Consider the following 20,475-nt stretch of genomic DNA (forward strand, 5'->3'; position numbering starts at 1 on the left):
GACCTCTTACTCGACAGAACCACGAGAGATCCAGAAGAATCAGACCTAACCGTAGAGATAAGGACCACAAACTGAGGAAATAAAAAAAACACTAGCAGCTGCATCAACATTTCTTCCTGGTGACATTATTATGTGAGAGCAGCAGTGGTATAAAGTAACTACTTACAGTATGTAAATTTTTTAGGTATTTTAATTTTTTCAAATTTCAGTACTGTTACTTCTACTTCACTACATCTCAGAGGCAAATATTGTACTTTTTACTCCACTACAATTATTTGATATAGCTTTAGTTACTAATTGCTTACTACCAGATTTAGATTATTATGACAAAACGTACACTAACCACTTCAGCCCTATATATTTCGGCCATTTGAAAATAGCTGATCTACAAGCTTGTAGATCTGCTATTTTCAAGAGATTTTTATACATTTTGAACTTGTGAAATGGGACATTCTGCACAATGAGTACTTTTACTTTTTAAGTATATTTTGATAGCAATACTTTTGTACTTTTACACAAGTACATTTTTAATACTGGAATTTTACTTGTAACAGGGTATTTCTCGTCAGGCTCTCCTAGACCACGCTGCCCCATGATCCTCTCATATCCTCTGTTGTCGCTTCTAATTTTTGCGTTGAGAGAGAGTTATGTAGACTTATGTGCTAATAACAGCCTTGTCATTGGAGGAAGTGTCTTTCCCCACAGACGCTTACACAAAGCCACATGGGTATCAAATTCACACATGGGTCTATTCGGTTCTCCACCGAGAACCATGTATGCATCACAAAGAAGTTCAGGAGGTCCCTTCAAGATGTACGGGCCAGAAGAGAAGCCGACATAGCATCAGACCACCATGTTCTGGTTGCCAAAGTCAAACTGAAGTTACGGAGAAACTGGACTGGTGAGAAGAACCAGCGACAAAAATTCAACACGGCACTGTTAAGAGATCCAACAACAGCAGAGAATTTCAAGATCACGTTTAAGAACAAGTGGCCTGGCTTACGCAAGGATAACTCTTGACCTGATTGCCACACTGCGCATCATCCTGGAGCAGTCACTAGAGTGGAAGTCACCGCTACATGAACTTCATCGACTACGAGTAGGCTTTCGATTGCGTGGACAGGGAGAACCTCTGGAACCAACATAATCAAAAACACCTACGAGGGAATGACCTGCAGGGTGATCCATGAGGGCCAACTCACCGACACCTTCTGCGTACAAACGGGAGTGAGGCAGGGGTGCTTTTGCTATCGCCATTGTTGTTCCTGCTGGTAATGGATTGGGCAATGAAGCAATCCACAGCAGACAAGAAAAATGGCATACAGTGGACAATGTGGATGTAGCTTAATGATCTGGACTTTGTGGACTACCTGGCCCTTCTCTTGCACACCCAGCAGCAGATGCAGGAAAAGACCAGCAGGAGAAGCACTGGAGGAGGTTGATGAGTTCACCTACCTTGGCAGCAGTGTCAACAAGCAGGGTGGAACAGATGCTGATGTGAGCGTCAGGATTGGCAAGGCCAGGGTAGTTTACTCTATGGTGCTGAGATATGGAGGACCACTGTAAACACCACAAACAAGATCCAGTCATTCATCAACACTGGTCTGTGACGAATCCTCCAGATCCGCTGGCCTAACACCATCAGCGACAAAGAATCCTCCAACGGCATTGGAGATGGATAGGCCATACTCTCCGTAAACCAGCCTCAAACACCACAAGACAGTCCCTCAAGTGGAAGGCCTAAGGGAAAAGAAAGAGAGGTCGGCCACGAAACACCTGGCACAAGACTTGATCTCAGATGCCAAGAAAATGGGCCACACTTGGGGACAGCTTGAGGTGTTGGCTCAGGACCGAGATGCTTGGAGAACTCTTGTTGACGGCCTAAGCCCCAGAGGGGGTAATAGGCCTAAGTAAGTAAGAGTATTTCTACATTGCAGTATCGATACTTTTACTTAAGTACTTCTTCCATCACTGTGTGAGAGATTGTACTTTTTACTCCGAATCTACTTTTCATCACTGAATAATAGCTCATATGTCTGACCAGAAGTGTGTGGAGTGTCTACACAGAGTTTGCAACAATCTGTCATTTGTAACAAGAAACAATAGCAGAGTGAGATCTAAATTAGCTAAGCTCCAAGGAATTGTGCTACTGAAACTCTCTCGTGACTAAGAAGAAGCCCCAAACAAAACCATCTGTTTCCTTTGTTTGACTGACAAACAGCTTGCATAATGAATTATTGAAGTCACAGCTAAGCTCCTGTTTCCACAAAAGAAAATTAATGGAGTTTATTAAATAGTCCATCAGTAACGTGACTATCCTTCAAAGAAACAACATTATCTTGCAACATGACACTGGGTTTCTCAGGTTGTCACTGACCTGTAGAGTGGTTCTTTATTGTGGTTCAGTGCACTTGGGCTGAGGTTCGTGTTTTTCTGGTACATGACTGCAGGCAGCACTGTTTGAGTCTATCTCCCAGCCAACAGCAATAGCTCAGGTCAAGTGTGTCAGAGAGACAGGGAGGGACAATAGAACCCTAGTATCAACCCCAGTGGCCATAGAAGCTTTCACACAGTATTATTTTACCTGTAGTTCCCACCAGCCAATACGGTACAACAATACCACATCACTGCACTTCCACTTTAATAGGCTCTCAAAGAACCATCCAAAATGTGTCCTTTGACGTAATAATATATGACATAACATTCTGACAGAACTCGCTTACCCGTTTGAGGTACCTTTAAGTGATCAACAGAAAGCACTACTGCCTCGGGTGTTCTGTGCTCTTGTTCATTTGGCTCTGTTGTTGAGCAAAACATCTTTCCAGCCGCCCACTGAGAATGCTCTCAGGACTTTTGTTTCAATTTATGTTTTTTGGAGCAGTTGCATCCAATGGAGATGTTATAAATATGAAACAAGTAAACCAGAGGTGTATTAAACAAAGTTGGTAATGGGCATTCTGTAACCACTTTCCATTACTTTAGGTTGACACATGACATTAATGCCAGAATTTCCCTAAAAGCATCCATAATTTCTTGTGAACACACACCGACACACTTATAGATAGATGAGAGATAGATAGATCATTTTATTTCCGTGTCCTGCACACAAAGTGCCCAACCCTCATGGGTTTATAAGACACCATTTTACGCTTACAGCATGTTTTACAATATATTCAAATAATACATTCAGTTACATCTCAGAATTATACAGTGTTCTGTCTTCTCTCTCAAGTTTGACAAATAAAATCTGCCGCAACAAAAGCTCCTTTAACAAAACATATCTCAGGTTTTTCATAATCATCTAACTCAAGGAAATCGCCACAAATAGAAGACATCTTACCAACAAATACCTCTCTTATATCATCATATTTAGAGCAATAAAACAAAAAGTGAACCTCATTTTCAATTGCACCAAGTTCACAAAACAAACATATCTCTCTTCCTCTGGAGTGGCATTAAACCTGCCAGTCTCCAGAGCTAATGGTAATGTTCCTGACCGTATTTGTGCACAGCGAGATCGTTGTCTTTTGCTTAAATTATACTTCACATAAGGTTCTAGTGTACCTGTCCTTTATGAGACAATAAGTTTGCAACTTAGGACAGGTTTATACCATATATCACAACACCATTTTTCTTTATACCTGGAAAACATTGTACTTCTAATTTCATGAACGCCACATACAGTAGTAACTTATTTTGGAAAAAAAAAAAGCAAATCATTAGAATAAAATAAAGATCTCAATTAATTTGTCCAGGGGTGACCAAATCAAAAATCCCAGTTAAAAAACTTTTGTGAGTCTCTGGTCAGACATCTTCACAAGCCTATTCCATAGCCGAACCATTTCACATTGTGTCTGATGCTTGGAGGTTCACATCCCATATCCCTGTTAATTGCCAACACTGGAGTCAATTTATGGACTCCCACAAAATATCGAATAGCTCTATGATGCACAGTGTTACAACTTGTATATTCCCGGTATACAGTGTGTATATATATATTATATACTGTATAATACTTCCTGCCATTCATATTTTCCCAATAAAAGAAAAATTGGTAGAATAGCAAGACAATATTATGACCTTCTACCTTTTTAAATCAGTGAATCAGTAATGAAAACATACTGATTTGCTGGAAGGCATTTCTACTATCACTTTCACAGCTGCAGCACAATTACAAGTTAAGTATTAGGCTAATAGAATACCATGAAAATATGTGTTTGTTGACTCTCTCTCTCTCTCTCTCTCTGTGTGTGTGTGTGTGTGTGTGTGTGTGTGTGTGTGTGTGTGTGTGTGTGTGTGTGTGTGTGTGTGTGTGTGTGTGTGTGTGTGTGTGTGTGTGTGTGTGTAACGTGTAATTAAGTTATAAATAGTGTGCTGGCTGCTACAACACTGTCAGTGAAGTTGATTGTTGTCTTTCTAAGCAGATAAACCCCCGCTGAGGTATTCTGACCAATCACGGCCCAGTGCGCTGTACAGCAGCAGCAGCCTGCCAGCCAGTGTTCCCACAAGCAGGGTTGCCATGTCCGCTTATTATAAGCGACTTCGGGCTTGTTTTTCTGTAAAGTTGCTTGAAAATATTGGTAGTTGCGCGTTTCAGTTTTTTGGGCTTGTTTCTAAAGTGCAGTTGCTTATTTGGGCTTATTGCTTATTAATTTAGGCGGTCCTTGACATGAAAATATTTTAGAAACACTGGTTTGAACAGTATTAGGAGGCATTGAATATTTTAGAAACACTGGTTTGAAATAGCCCTAGAATGTCTGTGATCTTACATACATTTTCATTTATTCCAAATATATTTGGAATACATTACATTACATGCTTCATAATGCTGTAGTGTTTCTAAAATATTTTCAAGTCAAGGACCGCCTACATTAATATGGATTTTGTCCAAGGACCCCTCCCCCCATCTGAAAATATGTTATGCCAGGGAACCCCATACAGGATTTGTGTTGTTAAAATGTTTCCAAAAATATTTTCACTTTTTCACTTTCCCCCCCCTGTAGGTTTAGCCCAATTTCCAGATGTGTTTGTATTTGGGAAGGCCCAAATACAAAAAAAAGTTATACAGGGTTCCGAAAGGGCCTAGGCTACATACATAACTGTAGGTTTAAAGTGGCCTTTGGGATTGTTTTCATAGACCTGGTTGCTTATTCGTCTCGCTAAACCTGGCAACGCTGCCCACAAGCCTTTGCAGCTCATCTCAATCGCCTTAGCTTCAGCTTCAATGCTAATGGTCACTGGTCATACATGTATACCTGCCGCTGCAGCGCTCACTGTCCGCTGTGACCAACATACAACACGTCCGCGCTTATTCTCACACCCATGGGAGATGGATAACCTTCCGGACAACTGGCGTTTGACGGGTAACAGTCACATTATTGTCCTTTTTTTCGGTCAAAGACTCAGGTTGTGTTAACAGTTAATGTGAACAGTGAACGCTAGCCACGTATCGTATCGCCTAGCTTAGCACTTGCTACTAAAACATAGCAGCGTTTAGTGGAGCTTGGGGTTCTGCAGCAGTGTTGATGATAACGTTACACAGACCAGATAGTGGAAGCTGTGTGAACATCATCATTAACACCACACAATGCTGTCTGTGTTGTTGTTAACAACACAAGCTAATGGAAGCTAATGGAAGCTCAAGCTCAAGATGAATTGAATACACAGGACCCCAATGGAAACAAGCCATAGTGCTTTCTTGGGTTTAATCCTTTAGGCATCCTTTTGTATTGAACTGTACTTTCCGTGCTTTTTTTCTTGTAAACTGTTGATAAAGTATTTAATCAATCAATCAATCAGCAATTATGGGAACGTTAGTGAGAGTGGCGACTCTCTACCTACACCTGTCTGTCACCTCGTATACTGTCGACCCCACTGGGTCTAAATAATCTTCATTTATACATCGCAGTATACGTCGGTGTCGCTTGCCCAAATAAGAACAGATCTACAAGCCAACAACGCGTCAAATAGCAGATCTACAAGCTCATTCGTGACGCGTGGTGAGCTTGTGTATCTGCTATTTACTGCATGCAACACCAGCATGCAACCGTGACTTAAAGTAATGCCCCACTGCTGCAGCAGTCCAGGATCAGCCTACTTAGATTCTAGAAACTATGGAATCTAATGTATGATAAGATTCAAAGTGTGTGTTCATAACTTCATAGGTTAGAGGCTACCTGGACTGTCTGGCAGCCAGCCAGTCAGTCAGTCAGTCAGTCCATGGGTTCAAATGTAATTCATGCACAGTGAGCACGAATAGTCCCATTGTTAAGAACAACTAATCATAATTGGCATCGTTGCATATTTCAACATTGACCTCTGTTACAATCAGCAGCAGTGTTTGTTTCCTTGACGTATCGGCCATTGACTGGCTGTATAATTCTCGCCTAAGCTTTTACTCTGCCTGGAGCTTGAGTCACCATCTGGCACAGAAAGTGTAACACACTCATCACCGTTTTCTTCTCCCCTCCTGATGTTTTTGGAGTTATTGCTCAGACAGCTTCCTGGGTACTCCTAGCACTTTCTTTCGCCCTTCAGGCGTACAGTGGTGATAATATCCTAGCAGGTGGTATAGGATATTATCCAAGTAGCTAGGCTATAATAACAGATCTCCGTGGTAAGGCTGTGTGTGTGTCAGTGACAGCCTCAAATTGATTGGATTAAGACCGTATTGGATTTGCACACAGGGGAAACGGGAGCACCTGTCTAAGTGCTTCGTAGAAATCCAGGCCACTGGGCGCAGCTTGTAATGTCATTGCTGTTGTCTGTCTCTGCTTATCAACTCAAACCCAGCCTTTCTGTCTCCCACTCATTTCCCTTTCACTTCTACTTCTGGCCACTTGAAAAAGCTGCATCCTCACACTCAAAACTATGCAAAAACCTAAGTTTATTACTACTTCTGGCAAGTGGCAACATGACAATGCATTTCTCACAGGTCTGGGCTATATGGACAAAATAAAATGTTCACAGAATATTTACCCAATGAGATGGTTGATAAATAATAATTAGTAATCATCAGTCTTCAACAGGGGGTCTGGGACCCCTAGGGGGTCGTCAGAGTTTCTACAGAGAGGCAGCCAAATCTTTTGTAATAAGAACTTTTTTTGTGAGCTTTGGTATAGAGGGAAAAAAGAGCAGACCAAGTAACTTGACCGTAGTAGTCTACGGTCAAGTTGCCTTTCTACAGAGCGTTTATGTGGTTAAATATCTGAAAATACACTTTAACATGAATCCAAGATATTTATATAAAAGATTATGTCTAAACAAAAAAAACATAAATGTACACAACACCGACGATAGTGCTGTCAAACAAGTCTATGAAGCTATCCCTATGAAATGGTACACTAGGTGCAAGAAGCCATTTAATGTGCACTTCATTAAACCGATTTTCTTTCCCTGGCAGGTGAAGAACGTCCTCTGAGGTGATTTCGGCTTCAAGTCGTAACCGAGGAAAATCCTACCCATGCTGCAGTTGTTGATATGCTTCCACTGTTCCACCAGGAGAAGAGTGACATTTGTCTCATTATAATTCCTGTTGCCCTTTGAGCAGAGTAAAGCCTTGATTAAAAAGCCGCTGCTCCAAGCCAAGTTGGTCTCCCTCACTTAACCCTTCTCTCTGCTCTGCTGCGCCTAACTTACCGTTATGACTTTACCCTGGTGGCCAATTGAGTGAAAGGGGACTCTGGCTGTAATGGAGTATTAGACTCTGCCGTGGGAGTTGGACTGGACCAAGAGAGCACACAGAGGCTCACACAGACGTGCACCATGCTGCAGGGACAGTAGGCTCCCTGTTTGAGCCCCTGCCGTTCAGTGCTGCTTTTTTTTTTCCTGTCCCTGCAATCTCAAAGGTTTGGATGGTTGAGCACAAGGGCCACTTTGAAGGAGCCCGGCGGTGGCTGCGGTTTGACCAAAGCTTACAGCCTGCTTGCCTGCTACTGCTGATTTAGTACCTTATTTCCACTGCCATCGCTCGTATAATTCACTGTTTTATGATCTGGTGAAATGGAGGTGTAAGGCAATAGAGAGGTGGAAATGAACTATTTCTGACATTAGTTCAGCTGCTTGCTTTCAAGTTTCACAGTGGTGCTGTGTCCACACATTTTTTTCTTAATTGTTTTGGAGGGGGAAAAAAAGTCAAGGTCATAGTTTTTCATCTTGGCAAAGCGGACTGCTCCAACGACTGAAGGATGAAACTGAGGAAACAGGTTACAGTGTGTGGAGGAGCCATATTTTGTGTGGCTGTGTTCTCACTCTACCTTATGTTGGACAGAGTCCAACACGACCCTGCAAGACGACAGACTGGCGGCAACTTCCCAAGGGTAAGAGTAATTGGTATAGTGGAGTGCAGAGATAGTGTCTGAAAGCACTTTCCTGCAATTGCTCTTGTACTCTGTTTGCACTCTGTTTGTGGTGTTTTGATATCTCACGGGAGGCTATTCTAAACTTTGAGGCAATATAATTTTGGCTCCATTACAACTTCTCTCCCTTTTTGAAATTGAGTTACATCAAAGCAACAATTAACATGGAGATTGCTCTAGGGCCTAATTGTTGAGCTGTGCATTTGTTTGAATAATTCATATACCTCAATATATCCATAATTTATACCACCCTGTAACCGTAGAGGCTATCAAGTGCGTTTGCTTGTAAACACACTTTGTTTGGGAAGGGGAGACGGAACACGCACAGCTGTATCATTTGGCAGTAGCCTGGTGTTGGTTTGTGAATATGAAGTATCATGTTTGGAAAGTAGCGCCAATAAGTGCTTAATGAGCTGTGGGTATCATTAACACTGTCCAAAGCAATTTAAACCTGATGGTGCCATTTGCAGCAATGGGTGAATCCATATAGAGTTTTATTGCAGAGCGTGTTATTGCAGAGAGTCATAATCCTATGTCACAACAACAAAAGTTTCTCAACTGCAACAGTCTCATGATGTCTTTGCAAGACCAGGTCATTAAAACAGATTTTAGTGAGAGAGAGAGAGTGCAAAAAGGCCACATCCATGTGATTCTGAAATAAACAAAAAGTATTTATTTGGGATTTTAGAGCCAGATCTCAGTTCTGCAGAACCGCATAGAGCAGCTGGAGCAGCTCCTAGAGGAGAACCATCAAATCATCAGCCATATAAAGGACTCTGTGCTAGAGCTCACAGACACAGGGGCGGTGTCTCCCAGCGGCCACCTGCCCTTCAGGAGTGCCAATGGTTCTTGGGTCCTTCCATTTGACGGTCGGCCCACCTTCCTTGCCGTCAAGCCACAGGACTGCCAGCTTACAACCGGTAGCCAAGCTCAAACGGACCTTCAGGTGAGCTTGCTGCTGATCCTTTTGTGCAGAGCAACTAGTATGAAGGTAATCTGTAATATGACATTTGTCCAATAACTTTTCAGAATGCAGGACTAATATTTAGGATGCTTTATTTTAGATGTTGGATGTATACTCCCTCCTGAAGTTTGACAACCCGGATGGTGGTGTGTGGAAGCAGGGGTTCGAGATCACCTATGAGCCTGGGGAGTGGGATGAAGAACAGCTACAGGTGTTTGTGGTCCCCCACTCCCATAATGACCCAGGTGAGTTGCATGAGCATTTCCGCATGAGGAAACTTCAAGCAGCTTAAGATGATGTGCTGGAATTAACCACTCAAGTCCCATTTTCAAATATTTCTGAAAAGATTTCTATTATAATCCTATAATGTCATGGCCATAATAGGAACGCCAGGTTAAAGCCTTTGCTTTTCAGACATGGAGTAGACTATGACACATACGCTGCTTGTACTTCAATTGTACTGTAGACAAAAGGATCTGACACCGTGCTGTGAATCCTCATCCAAGGACAAAGCCAGTGATGATGGGAATGGGAAAGCAAATTTAGATTCACTTGTTGTCATTAATATTAGACAATGTTGACCAAGCAAATGTCTACTACAGCCGATGGCTTATTTTTTAGATTAGAATTGCTGCTATTTTATTTTGGACTGACATTTCCATTAGATTAGTTTTCTAAGCTGTCACACGCTTGTTAACTTGACAGCTATTGATTTGTGGCTGGTCAGGTCGCCAAAACCCGCAAATCTCCTCGAGAATGAACAAGAACACGAGTCATTTGGACTGTATTGATTGAGCTTTACTTGCAGGCAAGGTCACCCCATAGTAATATCCACTGCGGCATGCAGGGTGTGCAGAGAGGATATGGTGAGAAGATGCATGTGAAAATGCCCCTTGTCGGATTCCGTTGTCAACTTATAAAAGCTATTTAATGTGTAATAGGCTCCTCTCTCTAAAAGCCAGGATAGGGCTTTTAGTGTGCCGGTAATAGGTACTGCAGGTACTGTAAGTTAAGTAGGTCAAATGGTGAGAGTAACACAATGTCAGACCTGCAGTAAAAAAGCAGCACCCCCCACACCTCTGCCCCTCCTTACTGACTGCACTTCTCTCTTCTCTCTGCACATGAGTGGACTTCACTGCCACTAAGTCTGTAATAGAACATTGTGTTGTGAAAGGTCCTAATGTTGCACAAGCTAATGTTGATGACTTGGTTTCTGCCTCATTAATGCACTCTATAAAAAAATATTATGTTTAGTATCAGCAGGAGATATACTGTAGGCTGTTGAGAGGATACTTAAAGGGACACTATCACACAACATTGTCACTATATTTGTTGTACGGCTCTTTAATGTTAAATTTTCAGCCATAAAACTGAGCTATCTTGGTGTCAAACCCATGAACATGAGAACTGCAGCTCTTTTACTTCCAGGTTTTTAGCCACCCTTGTGGCATTGTTCTTGTTTGCTGTGTTTATGGAGAAATGGTGATCTTGTGCTATTTAGTGCACTAGTGTAACCAGTCATGTCTCCTTTCTCTTCTGTCTGTCCTCGGTTTCCTGTCTCTCTACACACTTCTATCTGAATAAAGACACCCCCCCCCCCCCCAAAAAAAAAGAAAGAAAAAAAAAGTGTGATCTTGACTCAGAAACTATGAATAGGGTGAATGTAATGGCAACCATAAACTGAATGTTTATGCCAGACCAAAGCTTGTTCACCAAATGCATCATGGGAATTGTAGGGACACAGAGAAAGAAACAGACAGACAGAGGGGATGTCCTCTGGTATGCACTATATTGTCAATATTATTGTTTTGGGCCAATTATAATAATTAGCTACAATGTGTTCCTTTTAAAGCTGAAGTGTATTAACGAACACAAAGGACGTGTGTGTAGTTTGACTTACAGGCCCCTAAGGAGCCATTTGGTTCCAGAGTGTACAAATGGACACTTACAGGTCTATTTGGTTCCATTTGTACACTACCAGTGTTAGAGCAATTCAGAGCATTAGAGTTGGCTGGAGGCCCATGCAGTGTTTTGTTTAGTTTTTTCTTCTTCTTTCTTCTTTGTCTTCAGTATACAAAAAGGCTTTGTGTATTGTTTCAGGCTGGATCAAAACCTATGACAAGTACTTCACTGACCAGACACAGCACATCTTGAACAACATGGTGGTGAAACTGGCAGAGGACCCGCGGAGGAAGTTCATCTGGTCTGAGATCTCATTCCTCTCCAAGTGGTGGGAGACTGCGGACACAGAAAAGCAGGAGGCCACGCGCAAGTGAGTTTGCACAGCTCTCCAGTGACCACCGGGTGTCATCCCAAACCCTTACCATGCAGGCCTCTTCTCCGTACCTTTGCTAAGTTGAGCCTGAATTATACTTGGCTGCATGCCGGTGTTGTGCACCTAAAATAGCAGATCTACAAGCTCACAACGTGATGTGCAACAGCGGAAAATGGAACGAAATTACATGCAAAAATAGCAGATCTACAAGCTCACAATGTGTCGCGTTGTTAGCTTGTAGATCTGCTATTTCCGGTGCACAACATTGCTTTAGCCTCTGTTTTCCCCGTCCTCTTCCCAATTCTGAGAGTGTGATCTGAGGTTTCTGGGCTACAACTTCCTCTGCTGAATGCATTACACTTGCCATTAAGTGCTGTTATGTAACAGACGGTATCAATTCACAAGCACTGCATGAGAAGTCATCCGCTGTGCCTTGCGGCGACCTGTCAGACTGCATTTTAACGCTGCTCTAAGTGACTGCACTCCCCCTCTGGATAAGAGCGTAGATACTCCTAGAATAGCATGTCGTCGTGTTGATGTTATTTCTCCTCAGTAGTAAGCATGGGATTTGCCTCACCTTTGCTTTGTTAATCCTCTTTCTTGAACAGACTCATCCTCAACGGGCAACTCGAGATTGTCACCGGAGGCTGGGTGATGACAGATGAGGCCAATGCTCACTACTTTGCCATGCTAGACCAGCTCATTGAAGGCCATCAGTGGCTGGAGAGAAATCTAGGTAGGGGTTTGTATGGAGCTCTGGTGTTTGTTAAGGCTGTGCAGTTAAACCTCTACAGTATATTCAGAGTGTTTGTTCAGTAGCAAGTCTCTCCAGCCCTTTACTAAACAGAAGAAAAAAATGTCTTGTGAGGACGCTATTACCAATTACCTCATTTTTCATCACTTCTCATTTCACTTCTTTATGAGTCCTTTGAGTTCTCTGTCTTGATCGGATAAAATTGGTATCCTGTCCTGAACATATATTTTCTGTTTACTAAAGACCTGGAGAGACGGAGAGATTTCCTGTTACTGAACAAATACTCAATTATTGCTTTCGGAATATATAACTATTTTAAGGAGTAGTTCACCCCCAAAAAAATACTTTTTCTATCAATTACACCCCCCCAGATCTGTTATTTTTCTCACATTCCTAAGCCAATAATTTGATGACCGGCGGAGACTCAATGGAGACTCTTTGAGTCTCCGCCAGTCATCAAATTATTGGCTTAGGAATGGGACAAAAACGAAAGAATCTCCATGAATTCAAGCCTTAATAGGGTGTGTAATTGATAGAAATAAGTCATTTTTAAACACTTATTTTAACAAAAGCATATCAGTTACACCCCCTTATTATACTTTAGTTATCTATTGAAGTAAAAAAGTGTTTTAAGTGATGAAAGACTGTCCACAGTGGAAATGGTCTCCTTTCAACTTTTGACTTGTATAGTACAATTACTAATTTTCCAGTCGCCAGTACTTTGTGCTTACTTGCGCATGTGCTGGATTAGTTTCTTACTCAGCATTTTCTGCAGTGTTTATTTTCTTTTGCATTTTTACTCACTGTGCAATCATTTTTCACTAATATCTAATTTGACACTGTTTATTGTGTTAGTTCAATATGAAATCCGGCCCTTCTACAAATGAGCCAAAAGTGAAGTTTCTCTGACTCAGATGCTGGTAATGGCTTTTGTGCTAAAATGTGTAGTAGTAAAACTCTCCCACCACTGCAGAGGTCCAGCTTTGATTGCCAGCAGGGGTGCCTCAGGCTTGGCCGGCCGCCCCAAACCAATACAGTTGGCAGTGTTCAAGGGTGAGAAGCCGGCAGGGGATTTTATCCTTGTTGCTGCACTAGTGACTTCTTGCTGTCGGGTGAAAAGTGGCTGGCGGCCCCATGTGTATCAGCGGAGGCGTGTGGTAGTCTACACCTACAGGTTGCTGCCATGCCCTAGCTACCCACCAGCCTCTAGTCATTTAATTTAACCTTTTATGTTAATTTGTATTTTATATTATTTTCCACCGATGTAAAGGAGTACACAGGGTGATGGACTGTCACACAGAATGAGCGATAGTACGATCACCTACTTGAAGAAAAAGTATGATTTTAAAATGGTGTGCTATCCTTCCATGACTTGGTGTTCAGCCTGGTTGTAGGTGTAACTTAACTCCTGCCTTATCTTTGGTCATGTGACGTGCTGTTGTAGGAGTAACATCTCGTAGTGGGTGTTGAGCCTCATCTTTAGTCATGTGACGTTCTGTTGTAGGAGTAACATCTCGTAGTGGGTGTTAAGCCTCATCTTTGGTCATGTGACGTTCTGTTGTAGGAGTAACGTCTTGTAGTGGGTGTTAAGCCTCATCTTTGGTCATGTGACGTTCTGTTGTAGGAGTAACATCTTGCAGTGGGTGTTAAGCCTCATCTTTGGTCATGTGACATTTTAATTTACAATTAAGGCATTTAGCAGATGCTCTTAACCAGAGCAACTTACAATTAGCATTAGGTAGGCGTTTGACACTGTAAACCACTCAATTCTACTTGATAAGCTGAGGTCGATTGGTTTTGACAGCACCTCGCTAAATTGGATGAGATCTTACTTGGAGGGTAGAGAACAAGTGGTTGACATCAACGGAACCATGTCCTCATCCCTCCCAGTGATCTGCGGGGTTCCTCAAGGCAGCATTTTAGGCCCGTTACTGTTCCTTCTATACATTAACGACATGAATGCTGCCTGCAACTGCAAACTGTTCCTGTTCGCTGATGACTCGGCACTCCTGATATCGGGTGAGGACAAGTTGCAAGTTGAGGAAGCTCTCAGCTCTGAACTCTCCAAAATCCGTACTTGGCTTACCGATAACAAACTGTCACTACACCTTGGGAAAACTGAATCCATTCTCTTTGGGACCAAACATTCCCTCAGTAAGATGAATGTAAATGAGACACAATCATCTCTAGCAAAGAAGAGATTACCTATTTGGGATGTATTCTTGACAAATACCTGACAGGTGAAATGGCAACAAAGGTGACATGGCAACAAAGGTGGTCAAAATAGTAAACCAGAGAACCAGATTTATGGGCAGAGTTTCCTCTTTTGTCAACAAGAATGCCCTCAGGGCCCTCTCAGGGGCCCTGATTCAGCCCCTTTTTGACTATGCTTGCACCTCTTGCCGGGACTCCAACATCTCAGTGTCACTGAAGACTAAGCTTCAAACCTCCCAAAACAAAGTGATTCGACTACTTCTCGGACTGGGGCCCATGATCCACTTCTCTCCCACTTATTTTGCCAGCCTAGGCTGGCTCAGGGTAGAAGACAGGGTTAAACAACAATGGGATTGGTCTTCAAAATTGTAAATGCAAATTTGCCCAAAATGCCCCCTATACCCGCATATGTGTAAATACCTCCAAAAAGTTAGTGACACCCACAGTCACGAAACTAGAGGGAGCTGGTACCACCCACCCATAAAACAAACATGGGCAAATTCTCCTTCTACAGCACTGCCACTCAGGTTTGGAATAGTCTAACCCCATCCCTCAAAAAATGCAGTTCGCTGGGCTGATTTTAAAACGGCCTTAAAAACTCACCTTTCAGGAGGCCAAAAGACGAGGTAGTACCATTTTCCTGTAAGACAGACGACCCCCCCCCCCCCTTTTGTACATATGTTTTTTTTTCTTCTCTGCATTTATTGTTTTTGTTTGTACATGTAGTGTTATTATTTTTTTCTGTATTATTGTGTTGATTTTGAACTGTTTGGTTGCTACTATATATGTCTATGAATTGAATACCAAGGACCCCAATGGAAACGAGACGCAAGGACTTTTTTGGACGGACCTTTTAGACAAAGTATTATATATGCAATTGTGATGTTTAAATTTTTTTTTGCCTTATCAAATATTCAATCAATCAATCAACGCATACATCAAATGCAGAGAGACAGTGTAGTGCCTCAGTAAACCCTAACATTATTATTATTATTATTATTATTATACATTTTAACATTGTGCTCATGCTGTTGTAGGTGTAACCCCTCGTAGTGGGTGGGCAATAGACCCCTTTGGACACAGTGCCACCATGCCTTACCTGTTGAAGAAGGCCAACCTGACCAGTATGCTGATTCAGAGGGTTCACTACTCCATCAAAAAACACTTTGCCTCCACTCGCAGCCTGGAGTTCATGTGGAGGCAGGCCTGGGGTGAGTTGACCCAATTTTAACCATACTGTATGTGCTTATCTTCAGGGAAACCTGTTTTGTCTTGAATAAAATTTCAATCTGAACTTCTTTATTTCGGGAGGGGGGATTCTTACATGGCAAGTTTATTTTCTATTTAAAACTAGCTCATGAATCTAAGTGTATTCTCTTCGCTTTGCAATTTTTACTGTTTTGACAGACCCTGCATCGGGTACAGACATATTTTGCCACATGATGCCGTTCTACAGCTATGATGTTCCACACACCTGCGGACCAGACCCCAAGGTCTGCTGCCAGTTTGACTTCAAGAGGTTGCCAGGTGGCCGAGTGAACTGTCCCTGGAAAGTTCCCCCGAAACCTGTGGTGGAGAACAATGTGGCAGAAAGGTAAGGCCAGTGAGATCATAAATTATCTCCCTCTGTCTGTTGCTGGGTGAACGTGGGTGTTTCTTCAAACTTTGTGTCAGGGAACAGATGGGATGTGTGCCAGTACTTGCAGTTAGACCAAGGACACAAGGCAAATCCTCACAGAAAGGCTGGGTATGTAAAGAGGGTGAAAGCTTTGCAGACATTCATCCGACTCAAATTGCAAGGTTTAGGACAAAATTGTAATCTATAGAGCTTTCTAAAGAAAACGGCCTAAGCGGCTAATGGATAACGCCTGTCTTAGATTGAAAGCTATTGATTCCCCTCTCTTCCCAGGGCCAATTTGATGCACCCCTTTTCAAGGTCATCTGTTATTCTTGAAAAGTGGCTAACACAAAGCAGTTTCTGAATGCCAAGTAATTAGTTGCCCCCCCCACCTCTCCCTTTCTCTCACAGGGCACAAGTGCTGCTGGACCAGTACCGTAAAAAGTCCATGCTATTTCGCAGTAAGGTGGTTCTGGTTCCTCTAGGGGATGACTTCCGCTTCGACAAGGCCCTGGAGTGGGACCAGCAGTATGGCAACTACCAGAAGCTCTTTGATTACATGAATTCTCAGCCCGAGATGCGAGTCCAGGTGAGAAAAAACTATTTCTGTCACTACCAGGTGCTATGCTCATTGTGTTATATATTTTTGCCGCTTACATCAACTAGCCCAATACAGAACATTCTTCATTGTAATGAATTATGTATTGTTATCATCTGAGCTGGATGACAAAATAAAAATATCTGTCACGAGTAGAAGTTTTGTTTCAATGTTGGCTTGTTTAAATATCATCACGTCATATCAAAGGGACACGTACAGTGTAAGGTTTTTATTTCGTTTTTGTTCAATGTGTTTGAGTGAGGTCTGAAACATCATCACATCTCTTCGTCTCTGACGTGTCTCTGCGTTTCTAGGCCCAGTTTGGTACCCTGTCAGACTATTTCAATGCTGTTTATAAAGCCAACGGTGCGACGCCGGGATCCAGGCCTACAGATTACCCTGTGCTGAGTGGAGACTTCTTTGCCTATGCAGACCGCGAGGACCACTACTGGACAGGTTATTTCACATCGCGACCCTTTTACAAGAGCTTGGACCGTGTGGTGGAGTCGCACCTCAGGTGAGGCCGGTTAGATCACACCTCCTTTTATACCCATAGCTCAAATGACTGAATGACTTGTGTGGCCTTGAGTTTATCTTAAGGCGGTTTATTCACCCATGACTGCCTCCCGCTGATCTTCAGGGGTGCTGAGATCCTCTACAGTCTGGCTGTTGCAAACGCTCGTCATGGGGGCATGGAGGGCCGCTACCCAGTCACTGATTATGCCCTGCTGGCTGACGCGCGGCGATCCGTTGGCCTCTTCCAGCATCACGATGGCATCACTGGCACAGCAAAGGAGAATGTTGTCACCGACTACGGCACCAAGTAATTTAGATTTTGCCTGAAAATGACAATAATATGGATGGGAATGAGTAAGGGATGCACAACGACAAACATTGCGGTTATCGATAAATAATGTATGATATAGAGGCTAATTATGTTACTGCGGTTAGCCTCTGCTTAGTGCATTATTGTTCGATAATTGCATGGCAGGGTTCAGGTTACTTCATTTGCACCTGTAGATACAGTAGATTTGGTTGCAATAGACAAGTCACAGCAGGGCATCCATTTTGACAAACATTTTACATACAACAGACACATATGATTAAGTGCTCAAATAATGGACAGAAACAAGGAAAAAAACTAATTAAACTCAATAAGATAAATTACCACTAGAATAAAAAATATAGGTAAAATACTGATGAAAACAAATAAATGAACATAGCATCAGTGCAGTGTTGCTATGTCTTGTTCATCTGAGTGATGGCTGCTGGAACAAAGCTATTTTTATACCGAAGCAGAAGTGCACTGTGCAGCGGGTGGGGGGAGTCATTAGAATGGATCTGGTTATCCACTGTAAGTGTGGTGTATACTGGCTGTGACTCACCAGTCAGCCTTTTAACACCATATGATTTAGGGAGTGGATGTGGTGTTGTTGATTATTCCACTGTTAGCAAGTAGTGTTTATTCATATTTTTGGGCAATAAGCTATTGAATAGAAACAGCGCATTGCCACTATCTTCACCAACCTTGGAACAAACATTACCTCACTCCTCCAGCAAGTGGGAGAACCGGTAGTCATGTCCTGGAAACGACTATCCTACCAATCTGAGTCATTCAGCTCACTATAGTCAATATCTTTCACACCCACACAGACATTTTGTGTTCCTCAAAATGTTGAAAGTAATATTGCAGGTTATTTTCCTTGCCTTGTACTGTAGCTATATGATAGCTTAGATAACTGAATAGTTTTATTCTGCATATTGATTTAGAACGGTGAGGTCAACATTTTGTAGTTAACTGAAAATATTGTACTCCAGCCAGTCAGAATCAAGTATTCTCTGTGGTTATTCTATAAGTATGTCCTTTTTCTTGCAACTCTTAATTTTAAATTGTATCACTGAATATTCAAAAGAAAAACCTCAACTATGACTAGCTGTAGTGAGCACCTGGTTCTTCTCCCTGCTCTGTAGGTTACTGCGCTCGCTGATTGGTCTGAAGAGAGTCATCATCAATGCTGCTCACTTTCTCGTGATGAAGAACAAGGAGTTCTATCGCTTCTACCAGACAGAGCCTTTCCTAGAGACGGTAAGAGGGAGCCGGGGGAACCACATACTGTATTGTTAACCCTTTTACCTGGCAGAATCTTAAAATACACACTTTAAAGGTTAAAACTATTGGCAGGAAAGAAAATCCACCCTAAGTATTCATAGAAAGACAAATGTAGTTTTTGTCCTGAAATATAGTCAGGGTGTGCTTCAATCTTCAATCTTCAATCACAGTGAAACCCTCCGTGATTAGCAACCATCAGGGGATTGATCATACTGGAGATAAATATTCTGTGGTTCTTGAAAAATATGTCAGAATGCTTAAAAATGCTGGCAGAAGCTATCTGCCAGCATTAGAAAGCCCCTGGCAGTGAATGTATTAATAACAATTTTGATTAATTCCCTGGGTCAGATTTCTGTGAAAAAATCTGTTAATTTGTCTTTGTATGTTATTTACTTCAATAGTTTTATTTTCAATTTCTTCCATTTTCAAATTTGGCTAGGATATGTGTAAGAAAGGGTAAAGAATTAACCCCATGGGACATTATTTCACCCTGTCACCTGGCAGAATCTTAAAATACACACTTCAAGGATTAAGAAAATGCAGTTGGTAAGAAAAATCCACTCTTAAGTATTTAGTAAAAAGAGAAATCTGAACATTTTTGGCTCTGTTTTTGCAGTTTTTGTCCTGTAATTAATAGTCGAGATGTGCTTGAATCTTAATAAGAACCACTGTGTTTGTCTCGGTAGGTTGTTTCTTTCAAAAGTTATGCCTCCTTTCTATTGTTTCCATCTTGGGGTTTAGGGTCAGGATATGTGTAAGAAAGGGTTAAAAATGAACCCCATGGGACATTATTTCAGCCTGTTACCTGACGGATCTTCAAAATACACACTTCAAGGTTGAAGACATTTTTTTTTAACCCATTAAGACCTGGAACTGTGTCATTTTTAGATTTGAGCTAAAAAGTATTATTTTACACTTTGGACTATTCAAAAATGGCAGATATACAAGCTCATAGCGCGGCACCGAGTGCCGCGCTATGAGCTTGTAGATCTGCTATTTTTGAAAAATCGTGAAAATGTGTGCAAATCTTTGAATATATATATTTTTAAAGCGAAAAGTTTTTACTCAAATCTTTGCTTCTAGGGGTCCCTGGAACAATATATTTTGATGGGGGTCCGCGGCCAAATACATATAATTTTGGGGGTCCTTGACATGAAAAAGATTGAACACCACTGATATAGAAACATACGATTTTCAGAATACTGTTGGGATTTAGGAGACATGTAGAATCGGCTTCAGGTCTCAATGGGTTAAATGGCGATAAAAAATCCACCCCATGTGTGTGGACCCCTCTTTCCATCTAGACTATACTGTAGCAACAAACAACAATCCATACGCACTACAACAGTCTGCGTTGCGAGTGTGCTCAGCCCTGACTTGTATCTTGGTGTGTCTCTGTAGGATGACAGACGTGCCACTCAGGACACTTTGCCGCAGCGCACTCTCATTGAAGTGGACCCAGCTGGACCAAGGTATTGCCCTGCATCACTCCTCATCATTCAACTATGTTAACCCCACGGTGTAGATATATCTTCGGTGAAGAGATTTGTTGTAGATGCGGTGGGGGGGGGGGGAAGGACGGGGC

The 20,475-nt window shown here is 42.1% G+C and overlaps 1 protein-coding gene across 1 annotated transcript in view; it reads left to right on the plus strand.

Moving 5' to 3' along the window:
* Positions 1 to 5,204: 5,204 nt before the first annotated feature.
* Positions 5,205 to 20,475, plus strand: part of man2a2 (mannosidase, alpha, class 2A, member 2) — a 29,298-nt gene continuing 14,027 nt past the window's right edge. The window contains exons 1-13 of the mRNA XM_084060378.1: positions 5,205 to 5,363; positions 7,403 to 8,318; positions 9,046 to 9,303; positions 9,422 to 9,566; positions 11,422 to 11,593; positions 12,205 to 12,332; positions 15,602 to 15,775; positions 15,972 to 16,158; positions 16,594 to 16,771; positions 17,095 to 17,297; positions 17,421 to 17,603; positions 18,752 to 18,866; positions 20,292 to 20,362. Coding sequence (XP_083916504.1) covers positions 8,187 to 8,318; positions 9,046 to 9,303; positions 9,422 to 9,566; positions 11,422 to 11,593; positions 12,205 to 12,332; positions 15,602 to 15,775; positions 15,972 to 16,158; positions 16,594 to 16,771; positions 17,095 to 17,297; positions 17,421 to 17,603; positions 18,752 to 18,866; positions 20,292 to 20,362 — 1,946 coding nt within the window. The 5' untranslated portion in view covers positions 5,205 to 5,363; positions 7,403 to 8,186. The remainder of the gene's footprint in view (positions 5,364 to 7,402; positions 8,319 to 9,045; positions 9,304 to 9,421; positions 9,567 to 11,421; positions 11,594 to 12,204; positions 12,333 to 15,601; positions 15,776 to 15,971; positions 16,159 to 16,593; positions 16,772 to 17,094; positions 17,298 to 17,420; positions 17,604 to 18,751; positions 18,867 to 20,291; positions 20,363 to 20,475) is intronic.

This window comes from Gymnoscopelus microlampas, assembly GCF_963454915.1.
Source record: "Gymnoscopelus microlampas genome assembly, chromosome: 6".
NCBI classification, from domain to species: Eukaryota; Metazoa; Chordata; class Actinopteri; order Myctophiformes; family Myctophidae; genus Gymnoscopelus; species Gymnoscopelus microlampas.